Raw genomic sequence first — 18,268 nt, 5'->3', positions numbered from 1 at the left:
TTACCTACCAGAAAGAGAGTATTTCCAACGTAGTATTCCGTGAGAATGCAGCCTGTGCTCCAGACGTCACAAGGCTGTGACCATCCCAGTCCTGTGAAAGGATTCAGAAGGTTCATTTTTATACCTGATCGCAGTATACAGTGCAGCAGCTCAAGCAGGACATGTGCCACATCTAAAGCACGCTTCAATAGCATACGATAAGTCTTAGGTTGATCTTTCACCTAACAGGCTTCTACTGACCTAGAATAACCTCAGGAGCTGGGAATGCACTAGTAGCCATGACAGGGCTGCGGTACTCATCATCGTATGTTGCATTCCCAAAGTCCACAACTTTGATGTCTGGAATTTTTAGCTGATGGTCATCGCGTGTCTGAAATGAAACACAATGGGATGCAAGTGGCCAAATGAACCCAGACAGTGGGTGGGGGAAGGCAGGGAGAGGACAGCAACTTACTTACTTACCAGTTTGGGGTTATACTCTGCTGTGTTTATCAGACTTCACAAATAAAATGTTTTCTGGATTCAGGTCTGTATGCGTCAGCTTTCTAAATGCAAGATAACCAATAGAGTTAGCACATTTCACAAAAAGTCAACAGATACAGCAAAAAAGAAATACACGCACAGTTCACAGATTGGCAAAGCTGGTATGTCACCTGTCTGATGTGCTCCATGCTCAGTGGCTGAAAGCCACGCTCTTTCATAAAGTCAAAGGTGCTGAGCCCCAGTAGCTCAAAACCAGTGCAGACATGTCCATGTACTCAAGCCACTGCAGCATCTGGACACACTGAGTACAAAAGCAGGAAAACACATGAGTTGCAGCAGGAGGGTGTGTAACAAGGAGATACAGACGCCACAGGTTACAGAAGGTGACGTCACAGGAATCTCAAAGCAGCACAAAGTGCAGGTGGCTTTGTGTACTTACTATGTATTTCTGGGATCTGATGCATTTAAACGTTGCAGTACTCTTATTTCTGCACAAGCCACTTCAGAGTACCTGTCAACATTTCTGTTTTCACAGCAACATGTCTGCCTTCCTTGAAAAGACAGGTTTTTAACAGTTGGTAGAACAATGAGGAGTTTCAAGTTGGAATGAGGTGATCTTTAAGGTCCCTTCACAACCCAAACCATTTCCATGATTCTAGGATGAAATTCAGTAATTATCACCATATATGTTGTTTACAGCAATAACAGCTTTATCAGAAAAGGTATTTAAGTACATACTGACTTAATATAACCAGGGCTCATCTGTGCACAAACACAACTAAAATCTAATCTCTCAATCGTGCAAACATACTTGATATATCTGTATTTTTCTTAAAGGTTAAAGGCCCCATTTACTTCCCCTTTGTATTTATAGATGCTGGGCTACTATTGGGGAAACTTCCAAATCTTGCAGCCTAACAAACAGGACTTTCGGTCAAAAATGACACGCCGCCTCCTGTTGTTCTAGTAGTGAAAAAGTAACTGAGGGGTCAAGTGCCTTCTACAAGCACTAGAAAGACAATCTAGTTTCATACTCTGCACATGGCAAAACTGCCATCGAACACAAAATAGATTCTTGATTTACAAGATGCTCACTGCTAGACCCCAGATCCAAAACCTTCCTTATTACACAGACCTGGGGTGGGTGGTGCACACCCCAGGACTGCCCTGGAATGGGGCTTCAGCTTCATCCCACATTGTCCAGGCCACCTCCCCCTGCCAGCCCTTGACCTCTCCCAGGCTGGAGCACCCATCGCGTCATCCCCCAGTCCTGCATAACCCTCCTGTCAAGGCGCTGGGTTTAGCATGATGTACTAACAGATACTAGTGTTCGGAAACTCCAGCAGCAGCCTTAAGGAAGTACACACAGAGCAGCAAAAGAGGAAGCAAAGATACAACCTGGGATGATCAGAAAGCACTTCATGAACTACACTGTGAGTAGGAAAAACTACTGGTATTAAATACTTACTCTTCGTGATCAATAATGCATTCCACGACTCTTTCATAAGCACCTTTGCCCAAAATAGCAACAACCTCATCTATAAAGAAAAGAACTCTCACTCACAGAAGTTGTGAAATTACTCAGCTATTAAAAAAAAAAGAACCAACCAAATAATACAAACAAACAAAATTAACAAAAAGAATACGTGCTATCACTATTATAGACTGTGCTTCCTTCAAACTGTAAATACCTAGTTTGAGAGATGGTAGCAGACAATTCTCATCAAGGCACATTTACAGGGATCTCATAGGTTCATTAACTTCATTTGCTGTTGTCTGGGGAGAGGGATTAAGTCCTACAGAAAAAGAACAATCCCCAGCCTCAAACAACACAAGGCAGAAAGACTGCCAAAGCCCATCTTATGCTGAAAGAACTTAATCTATCTGAGAAGTTAAACTTTGACAAATAGTCTATACCTCTTGCACTCGCTGCATCTCCTCTCTGACAGATCAGGTGGCTGTTCTCATCCTCCTCTGCACTCCTGGCTGTTCCGCTTCGAGGACGTATCTGGAACAGCACCAAGATGGTCCAGAAAAATACATAAACCCGCAAGATTAACCCATGCTTCCTCTGCTGCTCACAACTACTGCACACACAACAGTCCCAGCCACCCCTTACACCTCCCCTGTGCCTTACTGCAGCCCTTTCTCCACCAGCAGAACTAACCAAGCATTACGCCAGAAACTGAGTCCTCCAAACCTGCGTCAAACAATGAAACATCTCACGTGCAATCTCATGCAGGTGGAAAAAGAGCATCTGAGGATAAGAGTCCTGAAACACTACAACAGCCTATTCACATCAGTTCCCTAGAGCTCAATGATTTTTTTAATCTGGAAAGGGCTAAACCTTCAGAAAAAATTCCACCTCTGATAAATGACCCTCCTCACTCTTTGTATTGTTTTCATTTCCCCAACTGACCCTGTGCGATCAACACACAGCATGTACACGACACAAGCAACTTTGTCACTCTCCACAGATAATGCACCTTTAGTTTTTTGTCCATTGCTCTCCAGCTTGGTATAAGCACTGCTCCAACCATGACAGACTTCTAACACAAACTTTACCTACTGTTTTGTGAATACCAGCAAAGGCCAGAGACAATCTAGAATACACATGATGAGACCCTCCATCTCAGTCCTACTGTAAGACTGCTGTGTTAATGGACATACTTTTTCTACGTCTGGGTAGATTTATTTTGACATAGCTCATTTGGTGGCTAGTGTTTGTGAGAAAAGACCAGACTGATGGGAGTAAACAGGAGTTTATAAAGCACAAGTCAACAACAACCAAAATAGCCGGTCTGCAACGTTTTTGTTATTTAAAGGATTAGACACATCACAAAAGTCCAAACGGCTGGTGACACAACAGCCGATGGTGCAAGAACTAAACTGCAAGTATGCCATACCTAGCAACTGCCAGAGAGCCACACATTTCCACAGCTGGGCTACTGCCTGCTCTCCATCTTGCTTGCTCTTCAACAAGTGCAAACAACCAACCCCACCATTCATTTTCCTGTTGTATTCCAGGTTCTCCAGAGAGAACCTGGGAGAGTTTCAGAGCCACAAACAGGAAAACAGACATAATAGAATTCTGAGAAGTTAGTAAGTAATCCTGTCCCATAAAATCACTCTCCTTTCAATACACAGCTTTACAGAAGAAAGAAAGGATCTAAATTTCTCTTCCAGAGAGCTAACTGCTTGGCTTCCCTGCATTTCACACATTCTGTAGAACAGCCTTACTGTGGAGGGAAAAAAAAACCCAATCACAAAACCAAACAACCAGATCTGAAATGGTTTCCAGTTCAGTGCTAGATGTCAACATTTAAAATTATTGGTTCCTTTGCACCACAGGCAAGTTTCCAGCATGTTGTTCCTTCTGCATGATGGTACTGTCAGTCAAACCTGCAGTTGCATGCTTCTGCTCACTTGCTATTACCACTGGTTATATGGAAGAGACAGAAAGAGCACAGAGCTAAAATAATTAAATCCTTTACCTGACTGACTGAAGCATTATAGTAAAATGTATTAAGTCAGGAGCAAGGGCTAGGAGCTTTAAGCAGCACTCCATAAGGAACACAGAAACTTTGTCCCAGATAGGGAGTACTGACTAACTCTGCTGATTCCTGCCTCAGTAACCTGCACCTGACATGCCTTTGCCTTTCTCTTGCAAGTTGTTTCTCCTCTTTATTTTAGGAAGCAAAGTCTCAAATGAGAAATAGTGGTCTGAAGCAAACTGCAAGTCAGCTGCACCTGGACCTCTCAAGGATTACAAGGCATATATATGAGAAGGGACTTTGCCAAGTGATGTTGTCTGAGGCCAGAGAGGATCTGGGAGAAGACCAGAATGGCAGGAGTTGGATGCAGGAACTCTAGGTACTATACCCTAGCCACGCACAGTTGGAACTACAAATATACCCTCTCCCCTCTATGTATTACACAGTCAGAGAGTGAACCTCTCTGGAAATTAGTTGATATTTTCCTGCTTTACAAAAACACAGTGATGCCAAAACGCACTATTTAAATCTACAACAAGGAAGAGCAGAACACGGCTTTTCCCACTATGCCCAAGGTGCAGAACTGCCTTTTTGATGTCTACAAATCATTCACTTTTCCCTGCTTAAGTCAGTTTATTTTATGCTTACTGTACTGCCTTGAACACAGGAGCAGCAATATACACACACCCCCACATCTGTACACATGCATTTTTTCTTCCTGACCTGTCAACAGTCCAAGTATCTTGGTACCTTCTTGCGGAATTATCCGAGTCCAACGACATTTGGTTTCAAAGAAGACCAAACAACAGCTCTCTCATTTGTTCAACATCATCTTAGCCGCAGGTATCTTTTATGATTTTAGGAGTATCTGGATATTATTGATTAGAAGACTGACCACAGCCTTTTTGTCACTACTCTTCTGTTGTGCTTACTCCATTGCCTGTGCAATAAAGTGATGTAAAACAAGTTACAGTAAACCCATGGTTACCTAGTTTCGATCAACAGCTGTGTAAAGATGCAAACACTTACTCTTTCATACCAAAAGCATTGTGCCAGAGGCAAAAACGACTGGTTCCAATCCGCACTTTGGGGAGGCTGAAGAGGTTACCATTTCAACGCAGCAGGACAAGAGCAAGCACTTCTCTAAACACGGTCTTTAAACCCCTAGGAGAGAAGGGTTTCATCTATCTACATCACTGCTCTCACCTAGGAGAAAAAACAGTGTCTCTTACTCACTTTTCTAAACACCAACAAAGGAAGGAAGGCTAGAATTCACACGAGGAAGGGTCAAAAACCCATTAGCATGAAATTGTAGCAAAGGACACTGTTTCAACACAGTGTCACTAAGAAAATTAAGGCAGAAAAAGATTTGCAAAAAACCATATCTTTTCACATCTTTATTTTACCAGTAGAAAAAGCAATGTTTAAAAATCAAAATCCTGGAAGATACTCTGGGAAAACTGGCTTCTAAAACATCAGACTCCTCTGTGACAACACTTAAACAACATCACAGCTTCAGAAGATCCTGTGTTCAATGAGCAAAGGTATGATTCATCTCAGGTAACCCTTTTGAAAGATACTTTAAACCCCATAATCCAGCAGTCAATCTGATCTGTCCATACAGAATGTGTCCAGGCACTCTGCAGCTACAGAGCAAAAGGGTTGGCATGAATTGTAATGTCTTTAATGCGAACATCATTAAGAGGTCTGTAGGTTTTCTCATTCACAGGCAGCTTCTCCAGCTCATCCAGGGTCTCCAAGCCATCAATAACTCTGGAACAAAAGCAGAAGTGCCAGGAATCACCTTCTATTAATGATTTAAATTTCATAATTGAGATATCTCAAAGCACTTTACAGTTAAGTGTCATAGGGCAAGGACTTCAGAAGCAAATGATACAAGTAACACAGCCAATACATTACGTATGGCACATAATGTCTTTTGAAAGGAAATGGTAAGCATCCATGACAGATTCTATACAAATAATTCCCACTGACCTGACAGTATCATCATATTTTATACCAACCATAGCCATGTAAAGACCCTGGCTGCACTTCCTGGTAGGCAGGACTGACCTATCATAGTATAGGCTTTAAACAACAGCAAGATGCTGGCCATACCAAACCTCACTGTGACTTCCTAAAATCCTATGGCTGGAAAATCAATTTCCAAATGTGAGATTATCGCTTCTAACCTTATGACTCAAAGACAAGATTGGACAGAATCATTAACACCTGTGTAAGTCTAATGACTCAAATAGGTTTATGACTTCAGATTTCCTGCTCCGGCTGCAGAAGTGTCAAGAGAGATTGCTCTAATATACCTCTTACTTTTTTGTCTAAAAAGCTCTGGTAACGAATGGGTAGAAAACACGTGCTGTTCACGGTTCAATTCAGTCAGATGCATCACCTCTTTGAATCTAGGACACTGGACTGTGGACCAACAGGGACACATATGCTATTCTGCTGGTACTGCAACTGGGGCAGGACTATTTTGAAATGCCACTGGCAGTTCATCTGGCAAAGTTCATCTGTCAGAGCTGCTACTCTTTTGTAAGAAAGAGGTCTAAAAAAAACCAACCTTCAATAACACTTCTAAACAAACTCAGAAATGTAAAGAAAAAGCAACACTTATATGTCAATAAACAAGGGGTAGAAAATATATTTTCACATTTCAGTAGTTTCCTTTAAATATTTAACTCCATTTAATACAGGTAACTTTTTCCTCAGCAGATTCACTTGTACGCTAGAGAGTTTTAACAACAACCAGAAGACATTTTCATGATTCTGAGATAGAAAAAGCAGTATCTGAAAGACTCAAGCAGTTGCTTTAAGGATGATATAGTATCAGCAGTCTCTATTAACATCAGAATGTTTTAAAATAATGATGCACCTTAACCTCACCTGAGTTTACATACTGTCAGTTCCATAAATTTTAATATGGCCAACAGGAAGTTCCACCTAAACAGAAGCATTACCATGTCAGTACCACACCCACCCCCAGATCCAGTCCCAAATCAGATTCTTGCTGCTGGGTAAACTCTGCAACTGTGTATTGGGTTCTTCTGGAGCTGGCTTAAAATAAACCTGCATCTCTATGGGCAGGGATTAAAAGGCATGCTGGAATAACTCCCTCTGTGCGTGTGTTTGTGTGTGTGAGGGGGGAAGCTCCATTCCTGAGGGAATTTTTAATACGCCTCTTTCCACTGAATTCCCTACTACTAAGAAAAAGGGAACAGCATTTTGGAGCAACTAATTCTGCTGACAGTGAAAGAGCATACATTTAAATATACACATCCAATATTTTAAAGATTTTAGAACCAGAAGCTTCCAAATTTGCATTGCATGTGCCCTGAAATACTCAGATCCATCACAGTGAGGAGGCATGCAGTTGGGTCACTTACTTGCCAAACACAGTGTACTTCATGTCAAGGTGTGGTTGCTTGCCATAAGTGATGAAGAACTGCGATCCATTGGTATTCGGACCACTGTTTGCCATTGAAACCACGCCACGGACACTGTGCTGAAAGGGGAAAAAACTCCACATGAAACAAGCCTTGTACACATTACGCATCTGTGAAAGCAAACTGCTCTGTGAATTAGGACTCTGCCTTAATACCATCATTAAAACCATATCTTGGTTGCTAAGATATTCCACCACAGTCCACATTTAGCTCCTCAAACTCTCTTACAAAGAAAAATTACTTCCTTGCCTTCAGTGTATGAAAAATACTTTGTCACAAGTTCTTTCTTCTTCTGTTTTCAGTGATGAAAACCCTCAAACCTAACTTGCCAAGTACAGAAGTGCCTGTTCCTAGTTTAGTAACAAGCTTTCTATCCCTCTATTGCAGGATTAGACTTTGCTTTACAATTACAAAAGAAGCATTTAATATAGCACAACACGATGCTGACCATTCTCCAACCTGTAAAGAAAATTGGGATGAAAACATAACTGCATATTGAGAGCACAGAAATACCTTTAGGTATTCACTGAATTCGTCTTCAAACTTTTTGCCCCAGATGCTGTTACCTCCTTTCCCAGTGCCTAACAAAGAAGCACCAAAAAAGATTACTGCATTTTCAGACTGAAAATTCCATAAATTATGTACTATTCTTTTACACATTTTACAACAAAGACATTAGCCCGTAATTTGTTTGAGGAAGACCCTGGATTCTCATGTCTTGATACAGAGCAGAGAAAAAACACAGAAGGAACACTCATTATGCAGCAGAACAAACCACTGATGTAGCCTCAAATTTAATTCAGTGTTATTACAAACAGACACACACTTGAATCAGATTTTCTTCCAAACAGTTGACACCCTCTAGGACATTTTCCCCAAATGCTTTAAGGGCAGCATAGCCTTTTGGGAAGAAATGCAAGAAGCCACAGTAGCAACTGCTACCTGTTCAACAGCTGGCAAGCCAGAACCATCACACTGAGTGGAAACATCTGGATCAATTAAAGTTTGTAGAATGCTTTGCTGCTGCACCATTATTTAGAACTAGTGTCACAGCTTCTCTGTCTCATTTCCGGCTCACCACAGAAAACTAATCCCATCAGAAATACCTCCATCAACAATACAGTAATTCTTATATTTTAATTTACTGATGGTTTTGTTTTAATATATATAGTTATAAAGACTCCTTTTTTTTAACTTACATTTTCTTTTTATGTATCTTTTTCTATGGAGAGAACCAGACAGAGGAATTTACCTAATGGATCCCCGGTCTGAACCATGAAGCCCTTTATATTCCGGTGAAATACACATCCATTGTAGTAGCTACTAGCACAAAGAGCCAGGAAATTCTAAAGAAATTAAACAAATTCTATTAACAAACAATGCAGAAAGAGTATCTTCTTACTAAAATGATAGCATTGGCCAGAGCAAGACCAACCCTTTTGCCTCTGGTTTGCACTGTGACCACATGAATTCCACACACTATTGCCACAGAATAGTCATCAATGAATTATAACTGTTACGCCCTTTTGACAATGTCACAGATCAGAGCATTTAACAAAACACCTGACAGCAGAAGGTTGCCTGACTTGAGGAACAAATAAGGAGCCCCAGACACGCTCAGAAGTATCACTTTCATCCAGCATGTTTATTTTGTAAATCTAATGTTGTAACCAGTAACTTCATGCCTCAGCTTTGTTAGTTAAAAAAACTGATTTTAATTTAAGGTTAAGTTTATCGCAGAAAGCAAAACCAGGGGCCTCTGACAAACCAGGAAGCAGTTCTCACTTTTAAAGTATCGCCTAATCTGCGTGAGTGCGAGCAAACCCAAGGAAATTGGGAATCCCAGGCCATGTGCCATACTTCCCGTTAAGGACAAAGGATGCTTTGGGAGATGCTGGAACTTGGAGAACAGGGGCCTTTAGCTAAACCTTATCTGGTAAGAAACATCTAGCAGAACTCTAGGCAGTTGGACACAGTGCACAGTTCCACTACTGGAATAGGCACTGTAACAGGTTAAAATGTTAGCAGCTGCAACTAGATGATCTTTAAGGTCCCTTCCAACCCTAACCATTCTATGATTCTATTCCAGTATCTGAAAAGATGAACTGCAAAAGCCACTTCTCCTCCTTTACAGGCTTTGCTATTTCTACTGCTTTGTTTCAGCACCAGGCAATCCTGCTCCTGTAACAATACTTACTTCGCAAGTCTTTGGCGTACGCTCACAGAACAGTTCCACTTTAATATCTCCTACATCAGTATGCAGCGTGACAGCCTGAGCAAAAGGCAGAAAATAGTAATTAAATCAGCAACGAAACACTAACAGACTCAGTTTCGTTTCCCAGTCCCACCAAGAACACAACCAAGTTCCCACTGCGAATAACCACTGTCTCAGGATTTGGCCACAGGCAAGGCTAATGTCACAAAGCTTCCACATTTCCAGGGAAATCACCAGAAAGCTCTTGGTTTCATTTAGTTTCAGGGCAAATCAAGTTTGCCATCCTGATGCAGAAGCTCTGTTTTACAGAGTTACACTCCAGAGATACAGTGCGTGTTTGCAAACTGGACCTACCCTGTCACTCAATTGCCAAGTTGAAGAATTTAAACGCACAGTTTTATCTTTATTTCCTGATTTGCTCAACTTTAAAAAGCCTGCAAGTGCAATTACACATGCTCAAGCAGGGATATGTGCTTGCAACCCAAATAACACTCCTGTGATACAATAAGCCCAACCACATTACCAAATATTAGCCAAAGTGGGATTAAAATGTAGGCTCTTCGAACCAAAAACGTAATTATATTTTATACTGACGTAAACTGACCTATTTCCCTTTTCACAGTATCTTGTTACAAATCTGAAATGAAAACCTAAACTTTTGGTTAGAAATTCTTCACAGCATCAGAGTAAAACATGCAGCTCTCTGAGATGCAGAGTAGCTACTCACTGTCCAAGAGATGACTGTTTCAGAAAGAAAGAGAATATAAAAAAGTGTTGTTGTTCTTACCATGTCTGCTCATTAAACAGCAAAGGCAGATTTGCCTACAGCAATTTCCTGCCAAAAAAACACAGCAAATTTGTTACGGTTTTTTCCACCTTTTCCCAGCTCTATTGGATCTAAAATATCTCTGTGGTTCTATGATTTTACAGCACACAGTTTTACACTCAAGCAACTCTGCAGATAAATGTTCTACATTATGCAAGTGTGCAGCACATAACTAGAATTCTAGTTCTATTTATTTTTGTTCTACACTATCCTGTAGCGCAGAACTAGAAAAGAGTAGAACAAAATCGCTCAAAGAAAGGGGACTGGGGGGGGCAAAAACCACGCTTTCCTAAGATGCATACTTATACCAAGCAATCACAGCTGTCTCAAAGACGATGGTTTTCTAAAGGCCTGAATTGAACGCCTAAAAGCCACATGCCGGTCACTAAACAGAAGTGTGATTTGGAGCCGCCTTCCAACAGCTGTGCCGGCCTGCAGCAGAAAAGCAGCTGCACACAAGCGCAGCATCAAAGTTTTCGTTGCCTCAGCAAGATTTCCAAAGAAAGCACTTAGAATTCTGCTAGCCAAACAGCAGTTGTGTAGGAACCAACAGCTCCACACGCTGGTTTCCTCCCCGTACTCTGCCCTCCCTGCCTGGCCCCAGGCTTGGCAAGGCCTCTCTCTCACCGAAGCCGGCAGACCCGCCAGCAGCGGCCTCGAGCCCTGCCTCCTTCAACTTCACTCTTCACCCCTCAACCCGCTCTCCGTTCGCCCAGCCCGCCGCTCCATCGCCGCGACGTAGGGCCCGGCTCCTCCACAGCCGAGCGACCCTCTCGGGACGCCGTGGAGCGTCCGCAATCCCCACCGCAGAGGGGCCGCCGGTTCGGCCCTCCGTCACCCCGCCGCTTCACCTTCGCCCGGCCACACGGAGGCCTCGCACAAACCTGCCGAGGCTGGACCCCAGCCAGACGCCCTTCGCCGGGAAGCGGCTGCCCTCACGCATGCAGGAAAGTTCCAGACGCACCTCGCCCACGGCACGGCGCTGCTAAGAGGCTGCCCCCAACCCCGCCAGCGCCGCGGAAGCGGCGGGCTCCTGCGCAGCCCCTCCCGCTGCCCTTCGAGACGAGGGCGGAGTCTCGCGGCGGCAGTTGCAGGAAGCGGGGTTCTCGCTCTTCCGTCGCAGCATAAGCGTTATTGGCGCTGCGGGTTCTGCCACTCGGACACCTGGGCTTATTCCTGCCCGTTTTACCCCCTCTACAGATTGCTGCATGCTGCTGCCTGGCACGCAGCTGCTTCACCGCCCTCTGCGCTGCATCCGTGCTTTGGGACACCTGCCCTCACGCTCCCTCATGAATCTCGGTGAGGTGGTTTCAGCCCTGAATGACTTTGCATCCCTCTCTCTGGCTGAAAGCTGGGACAATGTGGGCTTGCTGGTGGAACCCAGTCCTCCCCACACTGTGAACACCCTCTTCCTCACCAACGATCTCACTGAGGAAGTGATGGAAGAGGCAGTGCAGAAGAAGGCAGACCTTATTCTTTCTTACCACCCTCCTGTATTCACACCACTCAAGCGAGTAACGTGGAAGACCTGGAAAGAACGGCTGGTTGTCCAAGCCCTGGAGCACAGAATTGGGATTTACTCTCCGCATACAGCATACGATGCCATACCTCACGGAGTCAATGACTGGCTAGCAAAGGGACTTGGTGAGATTCTGTTAAACAAACGAACAAAAAGGTTAACATTATTAATCGGTATATGCTATTGTATGTTGGGCTTTTCCTCACTTTCCTTTCTTCCAGCTTTTACAGGTATGCTTTGGACAGGGTTTTTTTTCTTCCTCTAGTAATCTTGAGTTCTTTTGAGTATCCCAAGTATACAGAACAGAGCTTGGTGAGGAAAACCAAACACAAACACTAGAGGAGCTTTTCAGATGCATGACTGTACTATTAAATGTTGTCAGAACTGGTGCAGAGCATTCATCTTGGTTGCAAAGTTTAGAACACTGACTTTAAATCACCACTGTGAATTTGTAAAGGGCAAGATCTCATTGTTTACAAAGGACTTAAGGTATCTGAAATTCTTTCAGATTTTTATTCTGTATCAAGGTTCATAGATGAAAACATTTCTGTCGTTTCCAGCCTGAATTTCAAACCAGAAACTATTTTGCTTTTGTACAGTTTTTAGGATAAAGTGGATGGCCTTAAGAATGAATGAATTCTATATCGCAGCAGCTGCTTTGCACTTAAAATAGATTGTGCCTGCCCTGGGTTCAGCAGTAGCAGTCACTTTTTCTCCTTCTTAGTAGCTGGTGCAGCGCTGTGGTTTTAACTTTCGGCCTGGGAATAATACTGATAAAACCGATGTTTTCAGTTGCTGGTCAGAATGTTTACCCTGACCAGGGACTTTGTGAGTCTCATGCTCTGCCAGGGAGGAGGGGAAGCCAGGAGGAAGCAGGGACAGGACACCTGACCCAAACTAGCCAAAGAGGTATTCCATACCACAGCACGTCATGCCCAGGGATGTAACTGGGAGTTTGCCGGAAGGGCACGTCCTCTTCTCTGTCGGGCTTATTTCCGGCAGGCAGTATTGTATTCTCTTCCCTTGTTATTTCCCTTATCATTATTATTATTGGTGGCAGCAGCAGTGATTTGTGTTATACCTGAGTTACTGGACTGTTTTTATCTCAACCCGTGGAAGTTACATTCTTTCGATTCTCCTCCCCATCCCTGGGGGGGGGGTCGGGGGGGGGTGGGGCAGGGGTGAGTAGAAACTGCGTGGCTGACTTGCCGACTGGCTTAAACCACAACAGTGCCTAATGGAGACAACTGGGCAGGAAGTCCTCAGCTCTGATCAGGGAAAAATGGATTCCTGTGCAAAACTTGCACCTTTATGTTATATCTCTTTATCGTATGTGCTAGATCAGTATTAGGATACTTGGCCAGCTTTCTAAGGCAGCAGTCTTGTACTGTTTTCTCAGGTGCCTGTACTTCCGTCCCGCTGCGTCCATCACCTGCGCCAAGCTGTCCAGCTGAGGGCACTCACCGGGTAGAATTCTGCACAGACAACGCGGAGCATCTAGACACAGTGCTGTCCAAAATCAAAGATATCCAAGAGATCTCGTGTCTCACTACTCTCCCTGCCAGGTATCTGCTTCACTCTGTAATGTTGTATTCTTTCCATTGTTTGAAACAGTAAGTTGCTGGAATTGTGTTTTACTGTCGTAATCTCTTTGCTCCTTTGTGCTTTGCTGCTATTTTTTTTTTCAGCAACAGATCTAGAAACTTAAGGGATAATGATCCTTTTCTGATCAATCTATGTTCTCCTAAATGATAACAGTCACTCAGTGTAACATCACGTAGGTTAGAGCTGGTAAAGATAAGTGTTAACAAGAAATTTGAAGAGGACAGTTGAGTTAAATTCCCATATCTGTTTCTTCCATGAGAGTAGACTAGACTGGGCTAGGCTATTACAATGCTTTGTTGTTTCATTTCTCTGTGGTAGAACAGCCACGGGGATAGAATAGATTTAGTTTAAATTAATATGAAGCTGAAATTCTGTCTAGTTATTTAGAATGCACCAACCATATCTTTCCTCAGGGTTGAAGGTGAGGAGCAAATAAGAGTCACTTTGAACTGCTCTCAGAAAGCACTGTTGAAGGTGATGGCATTATTGTCCCAGAACAGCCTTTATGAGAGGACCGAGATTCTCTTATTACAAAAGGTATCAAATTAAATGTATTGCTTCCAGTGAATGTACTACTTGCATGCGCTGAGTGCTCTAAACACTGAAATTCAGTAGTCAGTAGCATCATAAGTTTCCTATGCTGTCCCGTCAGTGCTCTGAAATACTGGTCTGTGGGGATTTGAAGCCACACACATTTTCCAGAGCAATGAAAATAGCTGCGTGGCCTACACTAATGCTAGTTCATTTCCGTATCTGGTGTAGTTAGTAAGTTACATTCGAGAACACTACATACAAAGTTCTAGGCATTCCTGAGTGCCCAAGATACTCATCTGTGGACAACATGGAAAGTGATGGGTACTTCTGGTGTCAGCTTTCTTACAGTAATTTTAATTTCTTTTCAGCCTCTGCTTCCCCATACTGGAATGGGACGTCTGTGCACACTGAGCGAGCCAGCGTCCTTGTTGGACATAACTGAGCGTATCAAAAGCCACCTAAAATTACCGCACATCCGCTTAGCCATGGGAATGGGCAAGACACTAGGTAAACAGGCCTGCAAGTAAGACTATCCATTAGCACTAGTGTTCCAGCAGGACAGGGAGTGTGAGTGTGAGCATGAGTGGGTGAAGTACTGCTGCCTTGGATAGTTTCACTTCCAGGTAGTATGAAGCACTGTTAAAAGACAAGAAAGAGCATTTTAGTAGTTATGTGATGCAATCACACAAAAAGAATTTCATCTGTGTTTTTTACTTGGAAGTTCTAGATTATGCTAGAACTTCTTCACTGTGAAGAAGGGACAGCACAAGCTGAATATGAGACATCCTTTATAATAATTTGTGAAATGACTAAGATTTTTTCCCCCTGGGATGTCAGACACATGTGTACCATTTCACTGTACTCTCCCTCTGTGACTGAATGTTAAATCTCAAAGCACCTTAAAATAATAAGGCACTTCATGGTATCCTTATGAACATGTAACCATCCACACTTTAATGAAAGAGGAATAGTGGCAAAGAAGGTGAACTATCCTAGCTCAAACAGTGTGTCACTAGTAAACTGTCGTGGTTTAAGCCCAAGCTGTAAATCAGAACCACACAGTCTACTGCCCCCCCCCCCCCCCCACCTTTCTTCCCTCCGCTTCTGGAGGGACGGGGAGGAGAATCAAAAGAATGCAGCTCCCACGGGTTGAGATAAGAACAGTTTAATAACTAAGGTATAACACAAATCACCACTGCCGCCACCAACAATAACAACGACAAGAGAAATAACAAGGGAAGAGAATACGATACCGCCCGCCGGAAAAGACAGCCCGCCCGACCAGGGGACGTGCCCTTCCGGGTAGCTCCCAGTTCCATCCCCTGGCATGACGTGCTGTGGTATGGAACACCTCCTTGGCCAGTCTGGGTCAGGTGTCCTGTCCCCGCTTCCTCCCGGCCCCTCCTCCTCCCTGGCAGAGCATGAGACTCACAAAATCCTTGGTCAGTCTAAACATCGGTGTTATCAGTTTTTTTTGTTCCCAAGCCAAAAGTCAAAAACACAGTACTGCAACAGCTACTAAGAAGGAAAAAAAAAACCAAAAAACTGACTGCCACTGCTGAACCCAGGACATAAACATGGAGCAAGCATCCTCATATCCCAATTACCTATCCAAATCTCCAAGAAGCACAGCTGTTAGAATTTGTGAGAGCAAATTTATTGAGAACTCTTTGTAACTTACAGGAGAGAAGTCTTATTAGAAGACTCTTATACTATCAGTTGCATTAAAAACCCCCTGAACTATTTTGAAGCCTCTCATTATGGTGTGGGTTTGTAGTGGTGTGACCACTACAATTAAATTCCCTGGCATTGTCACATATGTAATAGCTTGGAATCATCAATCATAGCAAACAGGCAAATTTTTAATGCCATGGAGCAGCTCTAAGTCTGCACTGAGATAGTCTTTTGAGAGCTAGAAGTTAGAAAACAGTTATCTCAGAGGCAAAATCTTTCCTTAGTGACATCATTAGTTGGAAAACTAATGATGGTGGAACATGAGAGTCCTGGAAAGGGTACCAGCCTATTAAAGGGTTCAGAAATCTCACTAAATACCACCTCAATAGGAGAGAACTAGCCAGCAGCCAGCTTCCATGCTATAGTTTTCCACAAACCTTCCTACCCCTTGAAAGAAAAATCTACACATCCATTTAGCACACAGAGGATTTTGCTGTGATATCAGAGATGTTAGAGGCCCATGACTCTTTCAAACTGACAGATGTGTCTCTTTCTCCAACAAATTTACTTTGACCCTAAAAGCAAGGTATAATTATTGTGAAACAATCAACAGCAATACTGATGTGAGAGCTGGACAGAAGGACGCAGTTAATCTGTGACACCTTTATATCCTGCAGAATCACCAGTGAAGAAAACTGCTCTGTGTGCTGGTTCTGGGAGCAGCGTCCTGAAGGGAGTAGAAGCTGACCTCTATCTCACAGGTAAAAGATTATGTTTGTTACCTTTATAAAAATAGTCACTAGAAAAGAAAGGAAAAAAGAATTGACTGGCCGTTGAAATATTTGGACATTATTACCTGTAATAATTGAGAAACAGTTATTGAAATGATAAAGGAATAACATTAGAAATAATGTGGATCAGATGGCTGTGAGGTCTAGTGATGGTTATTTGAATTAAAATATTGCTATGCACGCATTACGTCAACACAGAATCAGTGTTGATGGCAGTCTGCTGCAACTTTCAGTGTGTTTCTCCTTTGGCAAGATACAAAGTATTTCCTCAGTTCTTTACAGAATTCTCTAATGGAAAATGGAATATAATGTAGTCTACAGAGTCTTGCAAAGGAACCCCATAGTATATCTGACCAAAGGGACATGTAGTCCATTATTCTCTTTTCCAACAGTGGGATAGCTACTCCCTACACCTTGCTCAACAATGTGAAGTCTGCCTTGCACTCTTTAGTACGTAGTTCAAGCAAGTTCTTTGGTAAGGCATGCTCCATTTCCCCCTTAACACACAGCCCTGGAGAGCTGACCCTCAGACTTCTTCACAAGGCTTCCCAATTGCTGTGCTTGCATCACAGCAACCCACATGTCATCCAGACAGTCCACTTCCAAATGACTCTGCATACTCTTTCCTGCCCAAATGGCAGAATCTATTCAAAGAGAGGAAGGAATTTCTGTTGTTGTCTCACTTGTATGGGGGGGGGTATCAGCTGAAAGTCCTTCAAGGGGCACTAGAGCAGGAGTGTTCCGTGTTCTTACACTGAGCAGATGGTGTTGCATTCCCTCTTATGGGCTATATCCCCAGTTACATTTTCCCAGCTTCTAGCTAAGATTTTGTATACATTGCAAAGAACTGGTTACCTAAACTGTACTGTTAGTGACATACATGGCATTTCTTCCTCCAAATGGCAGGAGAGATGTCCCACCATGATGTTCTGGATGCAGTTGCCAATGGGATAAGTGTTATTCTGTGTGAGCACAGCAACACTGAGCGAGGCTTCTTGACAGAGCTGCGTGACATGCTAGTTATCCACCTACAGAACAAAGTCAACATAATCGTGTCTGAGAAAGATAGAGATCCCCTCGAGGTGGTATAAGGGAAAAACAAAGGAGAGAATTCAGTCAAGAGTTTCATGGTATCTTGCACAGACCAATCCAACTGTAAGCTTAATGAAGATGCTCTAAATTGGTTCAGTACAGAATGATCGTATTATATGTTCCCTTAGAGTCTGAGATATATTTTGTCATCTGTCAAATAAATGCTTGGTTTGGACTACAGAAGGCTGATTTTAGTTACTGGGCTCAATTAGTGGGCTGCACTTAAATAAGTTTACTGTTACTGCATAGTCTAATTAGATATATTTTATAACAAAGATACTCAAGGATTGGTTTGGGTGAAATATAAAAACCTGACTTGTCTCCAGTTTTAGGCTTACACAGCAGTTCTAACCTACTGCAGTTATGTCAGATCATGTCAGTACAAGTCACTAGTATTTTAGCTAATAAATCTGATAATTAATGAAAGGGTATGGATCACCCATTTGCATTAGCAGTTTTATGAAGGCACCAGTCACATACAAATATAGATCACAATTTGGGTATTTGGTACTAGTATTCAATTGCACAGTCTACCCTAAATGCAGATTTAAGGCTTTTTAATAGAGGGACTCTC

At 42.8% G+C, this 18,268-nt stretch overlaps 2 protein-coding genes across 12 annotated transcripts; one reads left to right on the top strand and one right to left on the bottom strand.

Annotated features, from left to right (window-relative positions):
* Positions 1 to 112: 112 nt before the first annotated feature.
* PPIL3 (peptidylprolyl isomerase like 3) lies at positions 113 to 11,535 on the bottom strand. Of its 11 annotated transcripts, XR_013957206.1 has the most exons (15): positions 11,364 to 11,535; positions 10,441 to 10,488; positions 9,636 to 9,710; positions 8,691 to 8,784; positions 7,952 to 8,019; positions 7,379 to 7,497; positions 6,879 to 6,935; positions 5,007 to 5,141; positions 4,701 to 4,917; positions 2,401 to 2,491; positions 1,952 to 2,021; positions 923 to 1,138; positions 654 to 784; positions 463 to 545; positions 113 to 370 (listed from the first exon to the last, which is right to left on the bottom strand). XR_013957206.1 is itself a non-coding variant. In XM_080620998.1 (8 exons), the coding sequence occupies exons 2-8, from the start codon at positions 10,441 to 10,443 to the stop codon at positions 5,090 to 5,092; spliced, it is 468 nt and encodes a 155-aa protein (XP_080477124.1). In that variant the 5' UTR covers positions 10,444 to 10,488; positions 11,364 to 11,535; the 3' UTR covers positions 4,994 to 5,089. The 11 variants fall into 11 exon arrangements, 4 of the variants coding, with proteins under 4 accessions (XP_080477124.1, XP_080477123.1, XP_080477125.1 ...); XR_013957204.1 differs by having other exon boundaries at positions 1,952 to 2,491; XR_013957205.1 differs by having other exon boundaries at positions 923 to 2,021.
* A 152-nt stretch (positions 11,536 to 11,687) lies between these two features.
* On the top strand, positions 11,688 to 17,947 carry NIF3L1 (NGG1 interacting factor 3 like 1; the record flags this gene model as incomplete). The annotated part of the gene is made up of 6 exons (XM_080620662.1): positions 11,688 to 12,123; positions 13,398 to 13,563; positions 14,017 to 14,140; positions 14,506 to 14,644; positions 16,489 to 16,572; positions 17,509 to 17,947. 6 exons carry the CDS (start codon positions 11,688 to 11,690, stop codon positions 17,691 to 17,693), a joined length of 1,134 nt encoding a protein of 377 aa, XP_080476788.1. The 3' UTR covers positions 17,694 to 17,947.
* Positions 17,948 to 18,268: the final 321 nt, after the last annotated feature.

The sequence above is a fragment of the Psittacula echo genome (assembly GCF_963264785.1).
Source record: "Psittacula echo genome assembly, chromosome: 6".
NCBI lineage: Eukaryota > Metazoa > Chordata > Aves > Psittaciformes > Psittacidae > Psittacula > Psittacula echo.
The sequence above is the reverse complement of the archived record's forward strand: the minus strand, read 5'-3'. Positions and strand labels throughout refer to the sequence as shown.

Excerpts from the sequence above, each read along its gene's own strand:
- PPIL3 (XM_080620997.1), bottom strand. Across the intron at positions 7,498-7,951 it reads AATTCAGTGAATACCTAAAG|CACAGTGTCCGTGGCGTGGT; the intron begins GTATTTCTGTGC and ends TTCCCCTTTCAG. Across the intron at positions 6,936-7,378 it reads AAGTACACTGTGTTTGGCAA|GTGGAACTTCCTGTTGGCCA; the intron begins GTAAGTGACCCA and ends GCTTCTGTTTAG.